This window comes from Tamandua tetradactyla, chromosome 6, assembly GCF_023851605.1.
Source record: "Tamandua tetradactyla isolate mTamTet1 chromosome 6, mTamTet1.pri, whole genome shotgun sequence".
NCBI lineage: Eukaryota > Metazoa > Chordata > Mammalia > Pilosa > Myrmecophagidae > Tamandua > Tamandua tetradactyla.
In genome coordinates, this window is record NC_135332.1 from 176,801,832 (window position 1) to 176,817,910 (window position 16,079).

Below are 16,079 nucleotides of genomic sequence, written 5' to 3' on the forward strand. Positions count from 1 at the left end.
TGCCTTTTTTTCTTAGAATTTCTAGATTTTTAATGATCATGAGAGATGTATTTTTTTAATATAAAGAAGATTTTTTCATAAAGGAAAAATGACGATTTACACAATAATCTGCGGTTAGAAAATTAACTATACTTTGTCACTTGGGAAACTAACTAAAATTAATGTTCTATATTTTCTTTTGGTTGTAGTAGGCTTTAGATTTTAGAAATTTTTTATTAACTTTTTTTGTGAATAAGGGCACAGGTTTTACCTTTGATTACCTTTGGAACATTCCGTTCCTTCTGGATACCTTATAACAACGTCAGAGGGCAGAATTTGAATCATTTTTCCCATTTACCTCCTTAAATATTATAAGATGATCTTAGTATGTATCTGCTTCGTGAACATTGAAGATCTTTTTCTAGGTCCTCCACAGCCTGTGAATCCCCCTAGACCTTTCAAGCATAGTGAGCGGAGAAGAAGATCTCAGCGTTTAGCCACCTTGCCCATGCCTGATGATTCTATAGAAAAGGTTTCTTCTCCCTCTCCAGCCACTGATGGGAAAGTATTCTCTATCAGTTCTCAAAATCAGCAAGAGTCTTCAGTACCAGAGGGTAATGTATATTGATTTAATATAGAACCAAATATAGAAGAAGATAAAGAAAAACCTAAGCAATAAAGACTATTAGAATATTAAGAAATTTCTGATCTTTCCTTCTTTTGGACTTAAAAAAAGCACTTTATTTATTCTACAAATATTTATTGAGTGTCTTCTTTTTGCTGGGCACTGTTTAACTTATATAACACTTTAATCCACATTGATATTGACTGAGCCAGTTTATCTATATTAATATTGCATACTATTCTCTATTTTATGTAGTGCCTGATGTTGCACATTTGTCACTTGAGAAGCTGGGACCCTGCCTCCCTCTTGACTTAAGTCGTGACTCAGAAGTCGCAGCACCACTAGCTCCAGATGCCTCTTACCATAATGAAGGCTCCAGAGCAGAAAAGGAAGCTGCACAGATGCTGATATACCCTTCTTCCAAAGCAGTGACTGATGGAAGAGGGACTCCAACAGCATCAGGTGAAAAAGATTATTTTACTAGTAGTTAAGTTTGCAATGGGAAGATTTAAACATTTTGATGTGCAAATACATTATTTGAATTCCTCAATAATTCCTTTTCATAATACTTTTATATAACATATTGGAAATTGAGTCTAGGAAACTTCTTTTCTGTGACTATTTTACTGCCATATTTCCTAGGCATACTTTTAATTTTGCCCAGAAATATGTTTATAATCAACTTTAATTAAAGTTATAAATCAACTTTAACTTCCTTCTCTCTGCTTCTTTCTTCTTTCCTTATTTCTACCAATTAAAACTAAATATAACTACAGAAACTCATGGTTTTGAATCCAGAAAATACTTTGTGTGATTATTACTTATGTTTAAGGATTTTAATAGAATTTATTATTTTATATTTGTATCATAAATATAAACCCATATTTTGGGGCAGAATCTCCACACATAATTTGTTATTAAGTTATTTGGAGAATCTGATTTATAAAATCAATCATGCACAAGTATGCCTTTTTTGGATGATTTTACAATATTTATCTTAATCTGAAAACATTTTGGAGTTTTTTATCAAATTGATATTTTAAATTTAACAAGAATATATTCCTGTTTCCCTTATAAACTTGCTCTATTTTATTTGGAAGTTTTATAGAATTATAACCTCAAACAAAGAGCACATGTAATAAGAAAAGGTAAATACCAGTTTCGTATGCTTTTCCAGTAAATTACTAATTCATAATTAGGTGGGTGAATCAGTTCTCAAGTAGAGAAAATATAAAATAATCATTTGATATGCAGCCAAGAGTATTGGGGATAATTGTATTTAGTAACATCTCCCCAGAAATCATTTTATCTACTGTATCCTTGGATGAATCATAAAATAGAGCTTGGGTTTTTCTGGTGGTGGTATATATTGGGAAAAAAAATTGAAGTAACTAAAAAAAGGTAAAGTTATGTTTTATTCTGCTTTTAGATTCTTTCAAAATAAAAAAGTCACTAATAGTAAATATTCGCTTTTCTACAATAACATTTTACAAGTAAATGTAGAAGTTATTTTGTACATCAAGTATTTCCATAGCTTGTTTTAAGAAAACAATGAAAAATGAAGATTTTTTTTGGCTTTGAAATACTTCTTATAGTTTCCCATATCTGAACCATTATCTTTTTTTTTTTTTAAAAAGGACGAAATAAAACTTTATTATTTGCAGATGCCATGATCTTACATATAGAAAAATGTAAAAAAACCACAACAAAGTTTCTAGAACTAATAAATTCAGCAAAGTGACATGGGGCAAGCTCAACATGCAAAAATCAATAGTGTTTTAAATACACCAGCAATGAGAAAAGAGGAAATCAAGAAAAAAATTCATCTAGAATACAGCCAAAATATCAAATATCTGACAATTCATCAGAAATTTAAGTATAGAATTACTGTATCACCCAGCAATATCATCTTTGGGCATATATCCAAAAGAATTGAAAGTAGGAATTTTGAACAGACAATTCCTCACTGATGTTCATCGTAGTGGCATTCTTCACAATGACCAAAAGATGGAAGCAGTGGAGTATCCATCAACAGATGAATGGATAAACAAAACATGGTATATATAAAATTCTAATATATATACACATTGGAATATTATTTAGTCATAGAAAGGAATGAAGTTGTAATACATGTGATAACATTGATGAATCGTGAAGACATCACAATTGATGTTGAGTGAAATAAGCCAGACACAAAAGGACAAATAGTGCATGATTTCACCGATGTGAAATAATTAGCAAAGACAAATTCTTAGAGACAGAAACTAGAATACAAGTTGCCAGAGATAGGATGGGGATAGAGAATGGCAGTTAATGCTTAATTGGTGCAGTTACTATTTGGGGTGATGGAGCATTGAGGTAAAGGATGGTGGTGTTGGTAGCACATCATTGTGAACATAATTAACACCACTGAAGTATATATTTGAATGGTTAAAAAGGTAAATTTTAGGTTTTATATTTGTTACCAGAATAGAAATTTTTTTTTATTAATTTAAAAAAAAGGTTAACTGACACAACATTTAGAAATCATTCCATTCTACATATGCAATCAGTAATTCTTAATATTATCACATGGATGTATGATCATCATTTCTTAGTACATTTGCATTGATTTAGAAAAAGAAATAGTAAGACAACAGAGAAAGAAATAAAATGATAATATAGAGAAAAAAATAAAAATAAAAAATACAAAAAGTATATATAAAAAACACAAACAAACAAACAAAAAACTATAGCTCACATGCAGCTTCATTCAGTGTTTTAACATAATTACATTACGATTAGGTAGTATTGTGCTGTCCATTTTTGAGTTTTTTTATCTAGTCCTGTTGCACAGTCTGTATCCCTTCAGCTCCAATTACCCATTATCTTACCCTGTTTCTAACTCCTGATGGTCTCTGTTACCAATGACATATTCCAAGTTTATTCTCTAATGTTGGTTCACATCATTGGGACCATACAGTATTTGTCCTTTAGTTTCTGGCTAGTCTCACTCAGCATAATGTTCTCTAGGTTCATCCATGTTATTACATGCTTCATAAGTTTATTCTGTCTCAAAGCTGCATAATATTCCATCATATGTGTATACCACAGTTTGTTTAGCCACTCTTCTGTTGATGGACATTTTGGCTGTTTCCGTCTCTTTTTTTTTTCTTTTTTTTTTTTTTTTTATTAATTAAAAAAAGAATTAACAAAACAATTAGAAATCATTTGTTTCCGTCTCTTTGCAACTGTAAATAATGCTGCTATAAACATTGGTGTGCAAATGTCCGTTTGTGTCTTTGCTCTTAAGTCCTCTGAGTAGATACCTAGCAATAGTATTGCTGGGTCCTTAGGCAATTCTATATTCAGTTTTTTGAGGAACCGCCAAACTGCCTTCCACAGTGGTTGCACCATTTGACATTCCCACCAACAGTGAATGAGTTTGCCTCTTTCTCCGCATCCTCTCCAGCACTTGCCATTTTCTGTTTTGTTGAAAATGGCCATTCTGGTGGGTGTGAGATGATATCTCATTGTGGTTTTGATTTGCATTTCTCTAATGGCCAGGGACATTGAGCATCTCTTCATGTGCCTTTTGGCCATTTGTATTTCCTCTTCTGGTAGGTGTCTGTTCAAGTCTTTTTCCCATTTTGTAATTGGGTTGGCTGTCTTTTTGTTGTTGAGTTGAACAATCTCTATAAATTCTGAATACTAGACCTTTATCTGATATGTCGTTTCCAAATATTGTCTCCCATTGTGTAGGCTGTCTTTCTACTTTCTTGATGAAGTTCTTTGATGCACAAAAGTGTTTAATTTTGAGGAGCTCCCATTTCTTTCTTTCTTTCTTCAGGGTTCTTGCTTTAGGTTTAAGGTCCATAAAACTGCCTCCAATTGTAAGTTTCATAAGATATCTCCCTACATTTTCCTCTGTTTTATGGTCTTAGACCTAATGTTTAGATCTTTGATCCATTTTGAGTTAACTTTTGTATAGGGTGTGAGATATGGGTCTTCTTTCATTCTTTTGCATATGGATACCCAGTTCTCTAGGCACCATTTATTGAAGAGACTGTTCTGTCCCAGGTGAGTTGGCTTGGCTGCCTTATCAAAGATCAAATGTCCATAGATGAGAGGGTCTATATCTGAGCACTCTATTCAATTCCATTGGTCGATATATCTATCTTTATGCCAATACCATGCTGTTTTGACCACTGTGGCTTCATAATATGCCTTAAAGTCGGGCAGCGTGAGACCTCCAGCTTCGTTTTTTTACCTCAAGATGTTTTTAGCAATTCGGGGCACCCTGCCCTTCCAGATAAATTTGCTTATTGGTTTTCTTATTTCTGAAAAATAAGTTGTTGGGATTTTGATTGGTATTGCATTGAATCTGTAAATCAATTTAGGTAGGATTGACATCTTAACTATATTTAGTCTTCCAATCCATGAACACGGTATGCCCTTCCATCTATTTAGGTCTTCTGTGATTTCTTTTAACAGTTTTTTGTAGTTTTCTTTGTATAGGTCTTTTGTCTCTTTAGTTAAATTTATTCCTAAGTACTTTATTCATTTATTTGCAATTGTAAATGGAATTCGTTTCTTGATTTCCCCCTCAGCTTGTTCATTGCTAGTGTATAGAAACACTACGGATTTTCGAATGTTGATCCTGCAATCTGCCACCTTGCTGTACACATTTATTAGCTCTAGTAGTCCTGTTGTGGATTTTTCCGGGTTTTCGACGTATAGTATCATATCATCTGCAAACAGTGATAGTTTTACTTCTTCCTTTCCAATTTTGATGCCTTGTATTTCTTTTTCTTGTCTAATTGCTCTGGCTAGAACCTCCAACACAATGTTGAATAATAGTGGTGATAATGGACATCCTTGTCTTGTTCCTGATCTTAGGGGGAAAGTTTTCAATTTTTCCCCATTGAGGATGATATTAGCTGTGGGTTTTTCATATATTCCCTCTATCATTTTAAGGAAGTTCCCTTGTATTCCTATCCTTTGAAGTGTTTTCAACAGGAAAGGATGTTGAATCTTGTCAAATGCCTTCTCTGCATCAATTGAGATGATCATGTGATTTTTCTGCTTTGATTTGTTGATATGGTGTATTACATTAATTGATTTTCTTATGTTGAACCATCCTTGCATACCTGGGATGAATCCTACTTGGTCATGATGTGTAATTCTTTTAATGTGTTGTTGGATTCAATTTGCTAGAATTTTGTTGAGGATTTTTGCATTTATATTCATTAGATTGGTCTGTAGTTTTCTTTTTTTGTAATATCTTTGCCTGGTTTTGGTATGAGGGTGATGTTGGCTTCATAGAATGAATTAGGTAGCTTTCCCTCCACTTTGATTTTTTTGAAGAGTTTGAGCAGAGTTGTTACTAATTCTTTCTGGAATGTTTGATAGAATTCACATGTGAAACCGTCTGGTCCTGGACTTTTCTTTTTGGGAAGCTTTTGAATGACTGATTCAATTTCTTTACTTGTGATTGGTTTGTTGAGGTCATCTGTTTCTTCTTGAGTCAAAGTAGGTTGTTCATGCCTTTCTAGGAACTTGTCCATTTCATCTACATTGTTGTATTTATTAGCGTAAAGTTGTTCATAGTATCCTGTTATTACCTCCTTTATTTCTGTGAGGTCAGTAGTTATGGCTCCTCTTCCATTTCTGATCTTATTTATTTGTATCCTCTCTCTTCTTCTTTTTGTCAATCTTGCTAAGGGCCCATCAGTCTTATTGATTTTCTCATAGAACCAACTTCTGGTCTTATTGATTTTCTCTATTGTTTTCATGTTCTCAATTTCATTTATTTCCGCTCTAATCTTTGTTATTTCTTTCCTTTTGCTTGCTTTGGGGTTAGTTTGTTGTTCTTTCTTCAGTTCTTCCAAGTGGACAGTTAATTCCTGAATTTTTGCCTTTTCTTCTTTTCTGATATAGGCATTTAGGGCAATAAATTTCCCTCTTAGCACTGCCTTTGCTGCGTCCCATAGGTTTTGATATGTTGTGTTTTCATTTTCATTCGCCTCGAGATATTTACTAATTTCTCTTGTAATTTCTTCCTTGACCCACTCGTTGTTTAAGAGTGTGTTGTTGATCCTCCACATATTTGTGAGTTTTCTGGCTCTCCGCCTATTATTGATTTCCAATGATCCGAGAAAGTGTTGTGTATGATTTCAATCTTTTTAAATTTGTTGAGATTTGCTTTGTGGCCCAGCATATGGTCTATCTTTGAGAATGATCCATGAGCACTTGAGAAAAAGGGGTATCCTGCTGTTGTGGAGTGTAGTGTCCTATAAATGTCTGTTAAGTCTAGCTCATTTATTGTAATATTCAAATTCTCTGTCTCTTTATTGATCTTCTGTCTAGATGTTCTGTCCATTGATGTGAGTGGCGAATTGAAGTCTCCAACTATTATGGTAGATGTTTCTATTTCCCTTTTCAGTGTTTGCAGTGTATTCCTCACGTATTTTGGGGCATTCTGATTCGGTGCGTAAATTTTTATGATTGTATGTCTTCTTGTTTAATTGTTCCTTTTATTAGTAGATAGTATCCTTCTTTGTCTCTTTTAACTGTTTTACATTTGAAGTCTAATTTGTTGGATATTAGTATTGCTACTCCTGCTCTTTTCTGGTTGTTATTTGCATGAAATATCTTTTCCCAACCTTTCACTTTCAACCTATGTTTATCTTTGGGTCTAAGATGTGTTTCCTGTAGACAGCATATAGAAGGATCCTGTTTTTTAATCCATTCTGCCAATCTATGTCTTTTGATTGGGGAATTCAGTCCATTAACATTTAGTGTTATTACTGTTTGGGTAATACTTTCCTCTAACATTTTGCCTTTTGTATTATATATATCATATCTGAATGTCCTTCTTTCTACACTCTTCTCCATACCTCTCTCTTCTGTCTTTTTGTATCTGACTCTAGTGCTCCCTTTAGTATTTCTTGCAGAGCTGGTCTCTTGGTCACAAATTCTCTCAGTGACTTTTTGTCTGAGAATGTTTTAATTTCTCCCTCATTTTTGAAGGACAATTTTGCTGGATATAGGATTCTTGGTTGGCAGTTTTTCTCTTTTAGTAATTTAAATACATCATCCCACTGTCTTCTAGCTTCCATGGTTTCTGCTGAGAAATCTACACATAGTCTTATTGGGTTTCCCTTGTATGTGATGGATTGTTTTTCTCTTGCTGCTTTCAAGATCCTCTCTTTGTCTTTGACCTCTGAGATTCTAACTGGTAAGTGTCTTGGAGAACGCCTATTTGGGTCTGTTCTCTTTGGGGTGCGCTGCACTTCTTGGATTTGTAATTTTAGGTCTTTCATAAGAGTTGGGAAATTTTCAGTGATAATTTCTTCCATTAGTTTTTCTCCTCCTTTTCCCTTCTCTTCTCCTTCTGGGACACCCACAACACGTATATTTGTGCGCTTCATATTATCATTCAATTCCCTGAACCCCTGCTCAAATTTTTCCATTCTTTTCCCTATAGTTTCTGTTTCTTTTTGGATTTCAGATGTTCCATCCTCCAGTTCACTAATTCTATCCTCTGTCTCTTTAAATCTACCATTGTGGGTTTCTATTGTTTTTTTCATCTCTTCTACTGTGTCTTTCAATCCCATAAGTTCTGTGATTTGTTTTTTCAGACTTTCCATTTCTTCTTTTTGTTGATCCCATACCTTCTTCATTGCTAGTGTATAGAAATGTCCTCCCTCAATTTATTGATTTGGTTTTTGAAGAGGTTTTCCATTTCTGTTCGTATATTCAGAATTAGTTGTCTCAGCTCCTGTATCTCATTTGAGCTATTGGTTTGTTCCTTTGACTGGGCCATATCTTCAGTTTTCCCTGGTGTGATTCATTATTTTTTGCTGGCGTCTGGGCATTTAATCAGATTTCCCTGAGTGTGTGACTCAGCAGATTCAAAGACTTTCCTGTGGACTCTCTGCGCTCTGTTTTTCTTATCCTGCCCAGTATGTTGTGCTTGTCTGTCTGCGGTTCCCACCAGCAAAAGATGTTGTGGCTCCTTTAACTTTGGAAGACTCTCCCTGCTGGGTGTGTGGTGGAGACAGAGGAAAGGTTGTAGGTTGGTTTTAATGGCTTCAAATTGTGAAGTCCTAGGGTCTGAATTCCTTGAGAGAGGGAATCCACCTGAGTTGTGTTTCACCCTTCCCGTGGGGAAGATTCAGGTGGTAGAGAGCCCTGAAAGCAGTCTGTTTCTGCCTTCGGGGCAGTTGTAACCTATGTAATCCCAGCGCTGAGCCCAGAGGCAACCGAGCCTCTGTAGAAACAGCCGCAGAAGGCTCTGTTTTGCCCCGTTTCCTCTTTTTCAGTTAGCCCAATCGGCGATTTCCGCCTTGATCAGTTTTGCCTGAGCTGAGGGCCTATTTTTAGTAGTCAGAAGTTGTTCATTAATGCCACTATTGGTGTTAGGTTGGGCTCAGTCTCTACTACTGTTGGAGACTCTTTCCTTTCCCTCCGGGAAGTCGCCTGTCGGGGAGGGGCGCCAGCCGCTGCGGCTTGGGGAACCACTGTTCGGATGCTCCCAGCCGGCCTGGGAAGCCGAGTGTGTGGAAGGGGCTCTGGTCGCCGTCCACCGCGGGTTAGGGGATCGCTGCTCCAAGGCTCCCAACTGGCCTGGGAAGCCGCGCATGGGGAAGGGCGCCGGCCGCTGCGGCTTGGGGAACCCAATCCAGAGCTCCCAGCCGGCCCAGGAGGGAGGGAGCTCCGGCCGCCAGCCGCCGCAGCCTGGGGAATTGCGCGCCTCTCGGGGACTTCACCGCAGCGGAGACTCTTAGCCGGTCCAGCCGTTCCAGAATGGGGTATGCTGTGTGTCTGGTCTCTGTCGTGGCTCCGGGAGCTGTTCTGTACTGTTTCTAGTTCTTTAGTAGTTGTTCTGGAGGAGGAACTAAGACCCGCGCGCCTTACTAAGCCGCCATCTTCTCTGGAAGTCCTGAACCATTATCTTTTGACTCTCTTTTAGTGCTTTCTTTCCTCAGAGTGGTTCATTTTTCTTTTCCCTTTTCCCACAGAATTTCTGAATTACCCTCTACCCTTTGAAACATTTTTCCTCAAGAAGGTCTTATGTAGTTCTTTAACAATCTGGAATTTGTTGCTGTACTAAATATATGAAAATATGTTGATAAAATTAAAATGACAGGTATCCACTGGGAAAATTGGTTTTAGGTGTGCATGTGAAAATGTTTGTATTTTCCTTCAGAATACATTATGTTATTATAATAGTGATAAGACTGAAATGTAGGCCTATGTAAAATAGGTATATAATAATTAAGAGTATCGTGATAGATTATATATCCTAAAAATGACTAAGCAATAATTATGTATGGAAATACTTGATTCTGGTTATTTTGCTGCTAGTTAAGAGTATTAACTTAGTCTTTCGAAAGAAATTTCTGGCATATTCTTAGAGCTATGGCTGACCCCATGGAGGCAGTGTTCTTATTTCTCATAGTGGTTAAAATGTCCTGAGTAGAAAGAAGGCACACTAATAATCTTTTATAAGGATTAGAAAAAGCTATTTGGAAAAGTAAAAGTAGTAAGGCAGTTTTGTGGGAAAGTGAAAGGTAGAGAGAAGTTTAGGTTTATAATTTGATGAGTATGCGTATTTCTTAGTTGGAAAGTGAGGTTGGTTCTTTGCTTAATGCCACAATGGCTGGCAACTTTGCGTCAATCAAGGAATTGTATAGTTTTAAATAAAAGTGGGCTTATTAGGAGATTGAATACAGTGTTTGAACTGAAAGGGGTGGGATTATATTTAGTTCCTAAGACCAACTTTTAATTTTTATTATATTTTTTGGGATGAGTAATGGCATTTAGGTCATACCCTAATTGGAGAGCTTTTGATTAATACCTTGTGAGACTAGCTTACTTAAATTGCAGTTCTAAATGGTTTTCATGCTTTTCCCTCATAACATATTTGTTTTCCACCCTCTTTAAACTGTTTTGCAGTGTTTATTGAACTCCTGTCTGCTCCTATGTTGTCTTCCATCTAGATTCATGGTGTTATGTGTTTTTGTGCCTTTTTTTTTAATGCTTTTGGTTGGTTCATTGGTTTCCATCTTAATTATAAAAGTAAATTTTGTTATTGTTAAAATTTAAAACTTCCATTGAAAGCATTATTTATCAGAACTTGTATAAAAGGCATGTTCAGGGCTATTTTTGTCTAATTGAAACCATTGGGATGTTTAGAATGATGATGTTAGCTGTTAACTAATAATAGTTAATAGTGTAATAGTTTAACGGACATAAGCTTTTACTTTTTTGTGTGCAGTGAGCTTAATAGTTATACTAAAGGATCTTCCACTGGGATGGATGGCCACATGACTGATCAAGATTTGGAATATTGTCACTGCCCACATATTAAAAAAAAGTAATTGGTACCTTTGGTAAAAATTGATTCCTTTGTTTGCATTTTATTATCAGAATACTTTATCATACTGAGCCAACCAGTTTTAGGTAGCAATAGAGCCTCAAATTACTCTGTTCTGTCCACTGTCTGGGAATGTGAACGGGTTTCCTTTTCTGGGTACTGAAAGTATAAATAGGAAATATGCAATTCCCTCTGCCTTCTTTAAGGAGATAAAGAATATGGATATAAACATATTTTGGCTGTTAAATTCTTTATAAATTCGAAATATGTTAACTTGAGTCCTGTGGATTGAGCTTAAAAGACTTTACCTTGAAAAAGAAACTTTTCATGTGATCTTGGACACTTTAGACTAAAAAATTTTTCTCATCTTGTCAAACTGCTATCTTAAGGTAGGAAATGCAAGGTGCACAAGATAAAAACTGCTATCCAAGGAACTTAAAATCTGAAAGGGAGATAAAACTAATAACTGAAATATAAATAACTTTAATGCAGTATGTATCTTAAAAAATACAGTGTGCTCTTATGTTCAAAGGAAGAAAAGATGCCCACATTTATTAAGTCACAGGGAGCAAAAGAAATGGTTTTGAGGGTGATCTGAGCCAAGCTGGTAGGGTAGTAATACTTAGGAGCACTGGAGGGACAGCCTGCATGCCCACCCTTCATCCTTCCTTTCTTCGAAAAGTAAGGAACTAATGTTCCTGAAACTCAGTTTTTCATCTGTATAAGGAGGAGCTTATTGTAGATTATATTGTCACTTTTGGCTCTGAAATTTTGTTTTTTTAAAATAGATTATGTATTATTTGATTGGTCATGCATTTTGATGGACTCTACATTTCTTCCAAAGAAAATATCATGATATGGTAGGATTATTAATTTTCAAATATTCTTAGTAATAATAATGTCTCTTTTTAATAATTATGGTGAAGACCAAGTTGAGACTTAAAGATTATTTGAAAGTAATTTTAAACATTTTTTTCATAGTTCTGTGTTGAAAAAAAAAACACCTCCAGTAACACATTAATATGAGTTGGTACGGTAGTAAACCATGTCCTACACTGTACCTAATCTGATTGAGTGGCTTTTTAAAAAGACCTTCATTTTTAAGTCCAATGCCTTATATCAACTTTTCATGTACTTTTTAGAATCTTGTTTTGTTTAAAAGTGTTTTCTTCTTCTCTTTTTTTCGTAATTGTTTAACAAAAGTCATCACCAGAGACTCCGTAATCTGCCTCCATCCGAAATGCCTGGCTTCCACAGAGCCTGGAATTTCCATGGAGGGTATCAGGAATTGCCTCTTTTTTTAACCAAAAGAACCTAAGATATGTAGCATAACAAGAGACACTTGAGAAATCTTTTTACATTACTATTTTTTGAATAGTGTGCAAGCAGAAGCGGTTTAGACACCTGCCTCTCTTAATTTTAATCAGAGTAGTCCCATTTTTCCTTGTTTTTTTAATTGTACTGTTACATAATATTCTATTTGAAGATGTAATAAAAATTGAATTTTAAATTAAAAATCACTGCTCTTAAACTAATGTCTTAGTGTTTCACTCTCAGATTTTAGCAGTTGGTAAAATAAAGGCAATGTCGTGAACTTCTTATAAAACTCGATCTTGCTGAATTCTAGAATAGGACTCTTCTGTATATTATTTGTGTGTCAGTGTTTTTAAAGTCCTACCATTATTGCATATATGAATATTTATTTTAATATCCTTAACTTGTATATATTAAAATGTTGGTAACCCTTTGCTTACTTTTGAAATTTTACCACTTATAAGTCTGTCTTAGTTTGCCATGGCTGGTATAACAAATATCACTGACTGGTTGGCTTAAATGATAGAAATTTATCACCTCGCTGTTTTGGATGCTAGAAGTCCAAAAGAAACGGGTTGACACGATCATGCTTCTCTCAGGTCTGTGGGATTCTCGTGGGGGCTTGCCAGCGATTCATAATTCAGTCTATACCTCCATCACATGGTCATCTCTTTCTGACTTCTGTTCCTGACTGGGTCCAAATTTCCTTTGCTTATAAGGACTCCAGTCATACTAGGTTAAGGCCCACCTTTATACACTTTGGCCTCCTCTTAACTAATAGGCTTTTCCAAGATTCTGTTTACAAATAGGTTCACATACACAGGACTGGGGTTTATGACTTGGCCATGTCTTTGTGGGGGACATGATTCAATCTATAACAAAATCTAAAGGTTTAGGAACCACTAGAATATGTGAAAACTGAATCCAGAACTGGTTCTCCTGAAAGCACTGTGGGAATGATTATATCCATGTATAATATATTCGTATATAATGCTGTGTAAACCTCTGAATTCTGGAGCAGTGGTTCATATCCATTTTATTTGTCTTCCAAATACCTGATGGATCCCACATGTTCTATTCAGTAAAGATAGTTCAGTAAGGCAATTCCTATAAATTGGTTCATGCCCTGTACCCCCATCTCAGGAAATTCTAAGTTCCACTTTTCACTTTTGAGATTCAGTACTTCAGAATATTAAGAACCTGGTTGGAAGAGAAGTGAGGCTCAGGGTTGAAGTGAGTTTTTTTGGAACATCTATATTTTCATTGTCTGTACAAACACACAACAAAATGGCTTCAAAAGAACTCTGGTCATCCTCACTAAAGGAGCAGAGGATGTGGAGATGGTCATCTTATGGATTTTGTGAAACCACCTGGAATTTAGGTCACTGTTATGGGTCTGGCTGGAAGAGAGCCAGTTAAGTAGAGACAAAGTGTTGTTATTTGTCCTGATGCCAGTCCTGAAGAAACAAAGAAACAAGGACCATATGACGTGGTGGTTTTGCCAGGAGGTACTCTTGGTCCACAGAATTTATCCAAGTCTCATGCTGTGAAAGAGATATTGAAATAATAAGAAAAGGATAAATGCCTCACAACCACCATCTGTGCAGGTCCTGTGGCTCTCTTGGCTCATGAAATCAGTTTTGGAAATAAAGTTAGAAAACACCTTCTTGCTAAATACAAAATGATGAATGGATATCAACACAGCTACTCAGAGAACCATGTGGAGAAAGATGGCTGCCTTCTTAACAGCCATGGTCCTGGAACCAACTTTGAGTTTTCCTCTTGCTTCTGTTGAGGCACTGAGTGGCAATGAAGTGACTGATCAAGTGAAGGTGCCACTTGTTCTTAAAGATTAGCACAGAAATACATGATGATGAGTTAGGGAAATAGGCTGTAGGTAATCTGTTCTCATCGTGTTAGATTAAAAAAAATGGTTGGTTCATGTGCAAAGGTGAGACGATTACTTACTTTGTGAAAGAACAGCTAGAAGAAGACATACACATTTTCTGTCTGTACATTTCTGAACCTTGTATGTAGGATAAACAGGTTATTTTGCAAACTACTGATTGTTGTTTCTTTTATGAAATCAAATTCATCATCAGCTTCATTTGCAGCTTTTCTATATCTATTGTTAGAGCTACTGAGATAAGAGAATAGTGAATGCATTTTGCATGGCAAGTAGAAAAGTCTAAAAGTTTGAATGGGGTTTTCTCCCATTCATTAACTGTATTTTTAAGTGCTATTAAAGAATATCAATGAAGTTGGCTGTATGGAGCAAAAAAAGAAAGATTAGGAACCTAAAGATTGTCAAGTACTCCTTCTGAATGTACCTGTAGTATTGCTGAGGATTTATAAAGCAAATTTCTCATTGTTTGCATTATAAACGCTTTATCACCTTGCAAGAAAATTGCATAATATGTGGAGTTTTCATGATGCATATATTAGTAAATTGAAGGAAGTGATAACATTTGTTGAATGGTCTTGATAATAAGGCAATTTAGTCATATTTTTCTTTGCTCTGATTTCCCATTCATCCTTTCATCATAAAAAGTAGAGATTGTCAGCGTTTTTTTAAATTAAAAACCTACTTACTAGAGTCTGATTACCATTTGATTCAAGTTGAATGTTTTTATATTTTTGTTAGTTTTCATTTAAATTATGTAAAATACTTGCATTAAATGAATGAAATGCTAATTTTTTGATATTGTACTGGAGTGATGATTTTCATGGAATGAAAAATAAAAAGAATAATGTTATTAAAGAGTAATTTAATTAACTAAAATTGTAGTTTAAATGCATGGTAGTATCTTTTGTATTCATTATTTATTGGGAATGGTTGCATATGAGTCGAGAAGCTTGTTTAACTGACTGTATAATAGCTACTAGCTATCGTAAGGTGTGATATTGATTTAAAAAATGTATTTTGGACTATTAGATAAGAATATTTAAGTGTTATTAAGAGTGACTATTTATTTTAAAGTGTAAATATGCCTTTGTATTTTACATTTAGAGAAAGAGCAAAAATGTTGTACATAATAGTTCCATTTTGGCCAATATCATTAGCTAGAGGTACATTCCTGCTAGAATGCAGAAGTCCAGGTTTATTTTAGGCAACAAAAGAGTAAATATTAATTTAAAATTTTTATACATGTAGAAAACCCCAGTATTCTTTAATACAAAATTGAATATTTATTTTGAATGATGTGAATAGTATTCATGTCATAACTGTCACGGAAGTGGAAACATCACATAGGCTAACCACTAGAGTAGATTTCACCATCTGGATTGCCAAAGGCTATCATACCAGACTAAATCTTTACTGATTCTGTAGTAAATTAAGTTAACATTGTTTATATTTAGACCTCCATTTATGCCATTTCTAGAAACAATGTAGTCTCACATTTACTCTATCACAAAATGAATTAAATCACTTACTGTTTGCCCGGCAAACAGTAAGTTGAACGGATTTTAGATCAACTCATAGAATTCTTAACACAACAACAGGTAGATACTCCTGTTCCTGTTTTGAAGATAAGGAAACTGAGGCATAGAGAGATTAAGGTACTTACTCAAGACTACAGCTAGTAAAAGGTAGAACCAGAATTTAAACCTGAGGAGTCTGAAGCAACATAACTCATACTTAATTTGTCAGCTTTTTTGAAGCACAAAAATCCCTCTTTCTTCAGACAGTAAAATAATGTAGAACTTAGGGGAAAGAGACTTTTGTTCTGTTGTGATAAAGCATTGTCCTATACTTTTAACACTTTCTGACTAAACTTACATATTTTTCCCCTAAAC

General features: G+C 35.1%; 1 protein-coding gene and 1 pseudogene across 16 annotated transcripts in view; both read left to right on the top strand.

The window, feature by feature from the left end:
• PHF20L1 (PHD finger protein 20 like 1) overlaps positions 1 to 16,079 on the top strand; it is a 152,834-nt gene that overhangs the window by 76,176 nt on the left and 60,579 nt on the right. For all 16 annotated transcript variants that reach the window (XM_077167696.1, XM_077167698.1, XM_077167700.1 and 13 more), the window contains 2 exons: positions 405 to 593; positions 860 to 1,066. In XM_077167696.1, coding sequence (XP_077023811.1) covers positions 405 to 593; positions 860 to 1,066 — 396 coding nt within the window. The remainder of the gene's footprint in view (positions 1 to 404; positions 594 to 859; positions 1,067 to 16,079) is intronic.
• LOC143685755 (Parkinson disease protein 7 homolog pseudogene) lies at positions 12,208 to 16,079 on the top strand (annotated as a pseudogene).